Source organism: Montipora capricornis, chromosome 8 (genome assembly GCF_036669925.1).
Source record: "Montipora capricornis isolate CH-2021 chromosome 8, ASM3666992v2, whole genome shotgun sequence".
Taxonomy (NCBI): Eukaryota; Metazoa; Cnidaria; class Anthozoa; order Scleractinia; family Acroporidae; genus Montipora; species Montipora capricornis.
This window is the reverse complement of record NC_090890.1, coordinates 13,372,131-13,382,954: the sequence shown is the minus strand read 5'-3', so window position 1 is coordinate 13,382,954 and position 10,824 is coordinate 13,372,131. Positions and strand designations below refer to the sequence as shown.

General features: G+C 39.7%; 1 protein-coding gene across 1 annotated transcript in view; it reads right to left on the bottom strand.

Annotated features, from left to right (window-relative positions):
- LOC138060355 (chromosome transmission fidelity protein 18 homolog) overlaps positions 1-10,824 on the bottom strand; it is a 93,691-nt gene that overhangs the window by 2,649 nt on the left and 80,218 nt on the right. Inside the window, exons 17-20 of the mRNA XM_068906113.1 lie at positions 6,078-6,248; positions 4,243-4,392; positions 2,866-2,996; positions 68-152 (exon numbers count right to left, since the gene is read on the bottom strand). Of these exons, the coding sequence (XP_068762214.1) occupies positions 68-152; positions 2,866-2,996; positions 4,243-4,392; positions 6,078-6,248 (537 nt within the window). The remainder of the gene's footprint in view (positions 1-67; positions 153-2,865; positions 2,997-4,242; positions 4,393-6,077; positions 6,249-10,824) is intronic.

The window sequence follows — 10,824 nt, the reverse complement described above, 5'->3', positions numbered from 1 at the left end:
TGAAAAGAAAAAAGGAATTAAAATGTCGCTAGAGCTCATATGTTGTAAACAATAAGCATTGAATCACCTCTCTTGATATCAGTTGCTTTGCAGCATAGGTTAGCTGTCTGTGCTGAGGTAAGCCAGGAAATTTTACAGCTTCTTCGATGTTCCTGTGTGGAAATTATATTGTGAAGATTTCTTAACGCTGTTCAAAGCCACAATAAAAATTTGATAACAACGAGGTTTAAGGATATACCATGATTACAGTTCTATAGAAATGCATCAAAATCCGACAATTTCAAAAAGTACAGTACGAAAGACAACCCGAACAAAGTCAATTTCATGGCGACATTCACCAGAGTTATACGGATGTTATTGCTATATTTCGATTTTGTTCAAAATTATCATTAGGCAAATCAAGGTTTACAGAGAGCGTGATTTAAAGTGCTACTATGACGAAATTTGCGTCTTCCCTATCTAAGCCATTTTGGCATATAAACATGTAGTCTGTACGAGAAGAAGAATGCTGTTTACCATTTTCAAATATCTCTTTTTGTTCTGGAGCTATTCAAGTTTTTTTAATATGCAAATTAGCCACGTGAACACGTCATAAACCCAACCAAATTTTGATCAAGTGTGATGGAGAAAGATATCTCAGCCAATTTGTATCAGAAATACTTGATTCTTTGCAGTAAGATTTTAGTAGATGTGTTCCACAATATGAGCATACCATTTTTGTTACCATGGCAACATAATGGGTTCCAGACCTCCCTGATATTAAAGGCTTTGCAGGCCACCTTTGGCGTTCTGTTTTTATATTTGCAAATGCTGCCTCATCTGCATGATCCTGCCAGCATATAAAGATGTTAGGTCGAGGCCTTGGTAAATTTTTTTTTGTAGCCTGAGATGAGCAAAATATTGAAATCAGGAAAAGAGTGAGTTGCCATGGGAACCAATTTCTTTACAGTCGTAGGTGTGTTGCCTTCAGAACTATTAGCTCACCAAGTTTCAATGGTCTCTGTTGCAAATTGACCGAGATAGCTCCATTTATATTCTTGATGATCTATTGGGTTGGGTGAATGACGTCATCAGCCTTCTCATTTGCATATTTTACACATTTTTCAAACTTAAATATGTCCGGAACCAATGCAGATATTTCCAAACGGTAAACAGCGTTTTTAATGTTTCATAGTACTCTATGTGATAAACTAAAAAATTCAAGGGATAAAAATTTGATCATAGTAGCACTTAAAATACAGGAGACTTATTTAAATAATAATAGTTTGCGGCTAGCTTTTAAGCCAGAGTTAATTGCAGACTTCTTAGTTTTTATATAGAAAGCTTCTTTAAATAGAAGAATATTCCAGTTGTTGTCCATATAAATTATGCTGGTATTGTCTCTGACTGTATTCAAGTAGAATTCCTTAGTGTTAACAAGGATGGAGTTATTACAAGGGAATTCTACTTGAATACAGTCAGGGATTGTAAACCTTGATTTGCCTGTGGAACACATCTACTAAAATCTTACTGCAAAGAATCAAGTATTTCTGATACAAATTGGCTGAGATATCTTTCTCAATCATACTTGATCAAAATTTGGTTGGGTTTATGACGTCTTCACGTGGCTAATTTGCATATTAAAAAAACTTGAATAGCTCCAGAACAAAGAGAGATCTTTGAAAATGGTAAACAGCATTCTTCTTGTCGTACAGACTACATGTTTATGTGCCAAAATGGCTTAGATAGGGAAGATGCAAATTTCGTCATAGTAGCACTTAAAATCACGCTCTGTAAACCTTGATTTGCCTGACGCTAATTTTGAACTAAATCGAAATATAGCAATAACATCCGTATAACTCTGGTGAATATCGCTATGAAATTGACTTTGCTCGGGTTGTCTTTCGTACTGTACTATAAAAATGCATCAACAGCAATTTCAAGTTTCTGTAACAATCATGATAGTTTTCGTTATATATCGATAATTACGTTAGGGATAAAAAGAACTCCTGTTGTTTAGAGAGCAGCAGGCTAACAGTAATCATGGGAAACTAAAGGACCAATTTTAGTTCCCTAACACAACTGGTCACAAATGTCTTCACATCAGTGCACGTAACACTAAATAATGTGGCGTTTTTATACAGTAGATAATGGTTCTTATCGGATTGGATTGGATTGGATTGGATTGTTGTTTAACATCTTTCAATATGACACGTCAACTTCATGTGTTACTTGCGCTGATGAAGGCAGATGTTGGTGCTGAAACATTTTTGCTGAGCTGAAACCTGTCGTTTTCTTACAAGGATCTCTAATGCCCCTTTTGTTGTCCTGTATAAACAATGTTCATTTACTTGAAATTAAAAAAAAAAAAAAAAAAAGTATAGAATGTTACTTCTGGTTACGATCGTGACACCTTTTAAATGTGTTTTTGTTACCTAACCAAACATATCAAAAACGTTTTGCTTCGCCCACCATAACCTGAAAGCAAAACACGTTTCTATAAAAATATGCCGATGGTATTGGGAGAAGAGAAAATTCTCTTGTCAAGGATATTCAAGTGTTTTCCTTGATGTGTAAGAGCTCTTTAAAAGAAAATGACCACTCTGAATCCAAAACACAAAGAAGAAATTCTCTGCTGAATTAATTTCCGCTTAACCAAGGAAAAACAGGTAGAAATAAATGAAATATAGTGAAGGTTTTCCATCAACATGTTATGGCTCACCAGTTCGTCGTATTCCCATTATGTGTGGCCCGATCTACAAGGGCAACCCAGGCGTCTGATAGGCCTCAATTAATTTTAAAAAGGTACAATACTGCAATTTCCTAGTTAACGCTGACTAGCCTCAGCGATATGCACTTCGCTCTCATTATGAGCAATGTACTTACGGATCCAAGACGTAAGTGTACTGTCCTTCAAAGTTTCTCTCTTGGTGATAAGTGAGATTATACCCAATCATAGTGTCAATTAACTCTACAAGTTGCTGTTTTTCACGAGCTGAGAAAAGCTGAGTATTCACCTAGAAGCAAAAGCGTCATTTGTAATGGTCTAGCACAAGTTTTATGATTATTTTTCTTTAAATTAGTAAACTGTGGTATTTTTAATACTCGATTATAGTTAGTTCAGATCGTCGATTCTAATTATTTATTTTTGTTCACACATGTAATTGTTGGATAGAAAATAGTTTGAACCTAGGCGTCGCATAACTCGATGGAATTTGATCGTCTGGGTGAAAGTAGTCCTGAGAAGGACTGTTGGTAGTTACCCAGACGATCAAATTCCATCGAGACTTGTAATTGTTGTTTGTTTACACTTACAATTGTTACGAGGTACATGGTACCCGACATGAAATCTGTTATTTATCATGCAACATTTGATTGTAGCTTAAAAAGTTACAATTTAAAGACCCAACAAAGCTAGATTCAAAGTTCTCCAAACCAAAGCTGTAGCATCAAACAATGTCTGATTGCCAACCTGGTTGCAATGGGAACATTAACTCTAGTTTCATGACGCTGATGTTTTGAACAATAGTTTTAACCTTAGAGCTATTAGCTTTATATATGGACAAAACTGATTTTATATAAATCTCTTATTTTAATGTTGTATTTGAAGGCCCCAATTGAATGTTCTATACCTCTCAACTTCATAGAGGTTGGCACAACTTAAATCTCCCTGACTTCTTGAAACTACCTTCAGTACCCTTAGTTTAACAATAGGACTAAAAGTGTGCAACTAGTTCTATTTTCCATTGGCAAGTTAACCATTGTATGGTAAAAATTCAACCGCGCACCGGTGGCTCAGTTGGCTGAGCAACGGGCTGTCACGCGGGAGGTCGTGAGTTCAACTCCGGCCGGACCAATTCTCAGGGTCTTTAAATAACTGAGGAGAAAGTGATGCCTTTGTAACTACATCTGCAAATGGTTAGACTTTCAAGTCTTCTCGGATAAGGACGATAAGCCGGCAGTCCCGTCTCACAACCCTTCAATGTCTATAATCCTGTGGGACGTAAAAGAACCCACACATTTGTCGCTAAGAGTAGGGCACGTAGTTCCCGGTGTTGTGGTCTGTCTTGTATTGAGTATCATGGTTGGGAGGGTAAAAAAGGGGGCCACAGTAATTGGCGCAAGCTGTTGTGACGCTCTGCCAGCTTTACTGGCAAAGTCTGTAAATCAATTAAATCAAAATAAATCAATGAACTTCTTTTTTTCAAGTAGACATAGCGCGATTGCCAGAGCCTAAAAGATTTGCTCGTAGAGGTGACTTACCGGTCTAAGTGCAGGGGTAATGACCTCTAGAATGAAAGGAAGCAGATCCAGGCAGGCTATGCGTAAATTGACATTTTTGCGAATGTGAGGGGCTGACTCACTTTTGATGCTTTGTACTAGGTTTTTTACTTTTATTTCATTTTGATGACTCTACAGAAAAAAACAAAAACACGAATTTCACTCAAAAGGTATACACAGATAAAACATAAAACCCCTCATTTGTTGAAGGAGTAAAAAGGTTTAAAGCTGGGCCTTACCAAGAACCATAACTTGAAGCATATTCACATCCAAAAGGCGTTCAGAGTAACATGTGGAACACAAACGTATCTGCGTATCTGCAGCTCGCAACCAGAATCCGTGTTTTTGTATTTATGCAACGAGTTCAAATTTGAGGCCCTTAAGCGCAAATTAGGAAATAGCAGAGGAGAACATTTCTTTTAACCTCCCTTTGTGTGGTTTTTGGCCGTGGATCAAGACAAAACCTGATAAAATATAATCTGTAAGATGCACTCACATACTATCAAGAATCCCGAAATCTGATTGGCCTGCTACTCGCTATCTATTGAGTGATAAATAGCGCGGAGCAAAAATGCCAGCGTTTTGGTCACAAACGAAACAGTGGTGGCTTCTTCAAATCTTTTTTTCAATATTTCCGAAGAGATTGCCAAGCTCATTGGCGATATTAGAGAAAAAACTAAAGCGGCAACAAAATATGTAATGAAGGTTCTTAATGGTAAGTGGGAATCATAAGTCAAAATTATTTACAATAAACGACTGATGTTTTCGTAAATTCAAGTTGCGTAAAGGTGGGCAGACACGAGGCGTCATGTTGCAGCGACAAAAAATTGTGTAGTGCACATTGAGGCGGCAAGTAACAACATGTGCACACACATTAAAATGTTGCGGGTACATGTTTGCAGCGACATCTCCCCTATTGTGAACTGATACTTTTGCAATTGTGCAACACCAATTTGGGGGTGATTTTGTCCCTGCGACGTGTCCCATGAAGTTCAGCTTGTTGAAGTTCATGGGACAAGTCGCGGTTGACAAAATAACCACCAAATTGGTTTCGCACAATTGGTGGGCTGGGCCGTCGTAATCGTCGGATCTCTTTTCAGTCTGCATCCTAAAGTATCCGGTGTTTGGACCTGCGGTGGCTCCGCAGTCCTATTTGAGAACGGCACTTCCGCTGACATTCCGGGCAAGGAAAAGTAGCTGGTGGCTGGTAGTCTCGCAGCCGTGCCTTTCGAAGTGCACGTCGGTCCTGCAAATTATTAATGCGCCGACATTCAAAGGACATGACGCCAGCATGGCAAGTTGTCCTCCACCCAGTTTGGTTGAGGGCTTGCTGCTCCAAGTTATCGATTGTTACTTGACACGCTTTTAAATTGGACTTCAGGACATCCTTGTACCTTTTGTACTGCCCCCCTTGAAGGCGTTGCCCATTTGCTAGCTTCCCATAGAAGAGGGCTTTTGGTATACAATTATAAAAGTATCAGTTCACAAGAGGGGATATGTTGCTGCCACATATCTCTGAAACATGTTCCCGCTACACGAACCTAATACATGTCGCCTCAGTGTATACTACACACCTTTTTGTTGCTGCAACATGTCGCTGCACCATTTCCCAGCAACATCGCCCCTAGTGCCTGCCCACCTTAAAGGCTTTTGTTAACAAATATTCTTAGACTGGTTTGCTAGTCAAGACCAATTTTCTACTCCCATGGAAGTTAAATGCAATTTTACCAAGAGTTCCTGTGAATGTGTGCTCGGTGATGGCTTTGAAATAAAGAGGAGTACTTATAACTATGGTTATGATGCGAAGACACACCTACCTCGTATTGACTGCTAGGGTAGCTTAGCTTCGAGTTAGACTGTGTTGCGTAGAACATGTGAAATGCTACGGAAAGGAAAGGGCTATAGGACATGAGAATGTAACTCTGACGCTGTAATACAGCTTGATCAATGAAGTCTGAGAACTCTAGCCATTCTGTTCCAGATACCACCTGAAGAGAAAAAAACCCATCATTTAAGGTCTCGGTAAAGGAAAATGAGCTGGCCGCGGAAAAATGAAATTGTCGCACCGCTATTTTTTGTATAGGGTCAAACTATATATCATATTAAAGCTAATAGATTTAATTATTTGAATATAGTTTTTTTTGGCATTTAATATTGCCTTTTAGTTTTGAGGCCTCAAACTCAGAACGATCGAATCTGCTGCAGAAGCTCCAGCCCCTTCACTTTAACTTATTGCGAAAATAATCGCACTTTGTCGTCACAGATGAATGCTCTCCAAAATCGTGTGAGGAATTTTTGATATGTTAAGAACTGAAGGAAATATCACGCACCGAAGTCGAAACTCTCATCTCATACTTAACTTGGGCAGAAAAAGTGCCATAAAATCAGTCACCAAAGACAAACGAAAAATTCCTCACACGGTATTTGGGGCAGTACAACCATCTATTAGAACTGAAAATTTGGACGCGATATCATAAACCCCGTCGGCACAAGGAGGTCCGAGAAGTTGTAATTTTGGCGTCAAAATATACCCCAAGAAAATTGGGCCTTAAGATTTCACATGCAGTTCACGGTCTGCTGAATAAATCCGCCCCCAACTTGAAAGCCAATTTTGCTGAACCAATCAGTGTTCGGGCACGTGCTAAGGTAGCAGATCGCGCATGAAGGCTCTCAATTGACACCCAATCCTTTCACGTGTGATTGACATATGTCAGTCATTTTCGCGCGCAGATTATGGCGGCAAACAAAGAAAAGTGATTTTAAATAACGGTTTTAAAATTAATTTTTCAGATTTTTTTTTTTCGGGAAAATATACTTCACAGCCCACCGCTTCAAGATGTGCAAAAACAAAATATTTCAGCGAGACGCCCAAATTTACCTTTACCGAGATCTCAATCTGTTTATAACAGAGGGTAAAGTTACAAAATGCTGATGGGCTGAGACAGAGAACATTTTTCATTTATTTTGGTAATTACCCCGGAAAAATTGCTTTCATAATTTCCCTGTAGTAAACGTTTTTAGCAGAGCTGGTTTTACTGCTTTGGCGCTGTTGTAAAAAAAACAAGTTTATTCATTCAGCTGATTCGTGCGTTTTACAGTTCATTGACGCTAACTGAACACTGAAACGGCTTCGTACGAAATTTGGCAAAAGCGTGAGTTTCTGACCTTCTAATAAAAGAACATTTTGCTCTCTATATTATAAACAAGTAATCGCAAGTTTCCTCGCAAAATCAAAGAATCTGACGTACCCACTTTACATTGCGCGCCGACATTACTTCAGTCGCCATTCTCAGGGCCCCCGAAACTCGAAATTTTGACTGTTGAAGCAATCTATTTCCATCGGGTATCAAATGTGGTATTAGTATTTCAGTCTCTATTTTTATTTATGTATGGCTCTCTCCTTGCAGCATGTTATCGAGTGGAACCATCTTCTCATGGAATAGCAGCGAAGATTACCGCAATAGGCCTTTTGCAATCAACGATCACATGGTACAAAATCCGCCATGGTGGAGGGCAAGCTGATTATTATTCCCCCACTGGGACAATAATGATGAGCTTGCCCTCCAGCATGGCGGATTTTGTACCATGTGATCGTTAGTTGCAAACGGCCTATTGGGAATTCCTTGAGGACCAGAGGAAGTTTAACGGCTGGAAGAATCAGAATCAGTGTATTATGGGGATGCTCTACACCTCAGAACAATGTTTTAACAAAAGATAGCTTATTACCCAAATAAGAAATATTGAAAAGAGATAAGTGGTCAATCTTCGTAATTTTTGTCTAAAAGGGGAACTTTTCTCAACTTGTGGTTCGAGCTATGGATCACAGGTCAAAACCGGAAGTGAAGTAAAAGGAGAACTCGCAAAACCTCTTCGATAATATTTACACTGGGGAAGATCGGCTGTGCTACGAAAAAGCTCTTCGTGTCGCGTGTTGGGCGAAAATATGGTCCAGGCCTTACGCTTAAAATACCATCGAAAACCTTGTTTCTCTCTTTGAGTAATATTACCGTTAGATTCTTCTCGTAAATGAATTGTTCAACATCATGACAGCCATTTGTAAGTAGGCGAGACTTTCTCTAAAATTGCAGTTCCGTATTTATTTACTGAGGAAACTTCAAAGATTCATTGTACAAATAATTACGTGTATAAGTTCGCTTTCGTATACGAAGAAGTCAATTCAAGCAATAAAGCGTAATAGAGTTTATTATACAGCAATTGCGTTGTGTGGGCATTCTCTGTGTATCTAACACCAGCCCAAACAGTTCGACGCGACCGCAGCCCCGTGCGTAAGACGCTTTCGGGACCTCTTTCGGCTTTAGCGCAACGTATTATAATGCCACATCGCTGTATTGCCGGTGGATGTTCTAACATTCGCTGAGATGGAGTAAGCCTTCACAAATGGCCTGAAGATGCCCACTTCGCTAAGCTATGGACGAATGCCGTGAAGAACATCCGCTCTGATGTTTTTAACCCGACGACTAGCCGACTATGTTGTGCTCACTTTACTGAGGATTCCTTTGACGAACAGCCGGTGATAGCGAAATCTCTGGGCTTAAAGATGAATAATATTTTGAAACCCAATGCCGTTCCTACAATTTTTAAAAATGGTCGTCCAGACAAAGGAGCTAAAACGGCATGACAAAAACGTATCTCAAGACGCTGGCGCCATACCATCAAAACAAGCGCAGAAGCCACAACGAGGAGCTTATAGGAAACGAGAAGCTGCTAGGGTATGTTTAGGAGGAAATTAAAACTTGTCTTAATCAATTTAAAGTGAGGGAAACCCGTTCAGAAAATTAAAATAATACTTACTTGTATTCTGCTTTTCTAAAGATCCTCGCGGAACATGAAAGGGAGGAATTGCAAGCAACTTCCGGTGAAAATAACGCGGAATTAACGATAAATGCAGAGGAAACATTGCCTGCAAATGTATAGGTCGCCACCCAAACCCGGGATACAGGGAAAAGCGTTTCTGTACAATTTCGAAGCAGCCGCACCGCTAAAGGCAAGTTTGGTTTCTCTATTGATGCGTGATAGATACGAAACTACCATGATTATTTTCCTTGTATGTCATAAACACTGGTCATCCAGTCAGATGAAAAACAAATCTGTGCTGAAATATCCTAGGTTGTCAAACGTTCATCGCCCAAAAAAGTCAAGAAACTCAATGCACTCTTCTCAAGGAATTTTTCACGACTTCGACTCAGTCCAGAGTGACGAGGAGTTGTCAGACAATGAAGAAGTAATGGAGCAAAATGACGACCCTTCATACGCCCCTGACCCCACAGAGATTGATGCAGATTGATCCTCTTTGGTGGTGGAAGCCCGACAAAGGTGCTGAGGATATTGAAACATATGAATGTTCCAACGATATGTTACTCATCCTTTATGAATCACCAAAAGAAGTATCTCTGACAGCACTGTCAAAGTATCATGAATAGTGATAAGCGAATAATGATGGTGAATGAGGATGACTTTCATCAATTCACCTTTCACATTGCAATATATTGTTAAAGGCCGGTACACACGAGGGAGCTTGCTCCCGCAGCACGCTCCCGGAACAAAGCTCCCTCGTCTGCACCAACGATTTCTAGCGAAAAAATATGTTGCGCGACGAAACTTTTGCTCCCGAGTTTTGCTCCCTCATATCAAACTACAGTCTCGGACAAAATTGTTGAAACACTTTACAATTTCTTGCCCTCCCACAATGTTGTTTTGGCAATTGGGCTCAGAAACTCGCGTTAAAACAACATTGTGAGGGGAGAGTGAGATGCGAAAGCTTCAGATCTGTATAGTCGTGTACTGTTCCAACGAATGTAGTTTGATATGAGGGAGGGAGCAAGCTCTAGGGCAAATCTGTTGCACGAGTCTGCTGCAGAAGCAAGCTCCCTCGTGTGTACTGAAATTTGCTTGCGGTGACATGACGTGTCTCCAGTTGGCCAATCAAATTGGCTTCTTTTTTTCATCCACAACAGTTCCCATGCCCCAATCGGGTTGTTTCATCATTCAGCTCCGTCGTCGTGTCCTTCGTGTGTACTGGTTGGGGGTACTTACCCGGGAGCGTGTTTCAGGAGCAAGCTCCCTCGTGTGTACCGGCCTTAAACAAACAGCCATACAAATAGTGAAATCTAGTCATAGTCAAATTGAAGTTAAAATTAATTTCATTAGAATTATATACTCCACCGATCACATAAATGCAAGGATCCTCAATGACTTTTAGAAGACTGATACACTGACGCAAAGTGAAATGGAAAATAAAGCATGAAATGAGGATCTTCGAATGTTTACCATCTTCACAATATAAATATGTTCTTCAAAGTGTAATTGTTACCCAACCACCCTACAGCTAGATGCAATTGTTTCGTAAGTTATAATCTCAAGGAAAATCCCAATAGACTAGTGGTGTCAACTAAAAGCTCAATTTAAATACAACACAGTATTAAAACAATTACTCGTCTGGAAAGTTAAATCCTTCAAATATGAAGTCTTCGAGCCCTGGAGGCGGGAAGTGCGCACGTATGCAACACACAGCACACGATGGCACAACCACTCGCACTTCCTTTC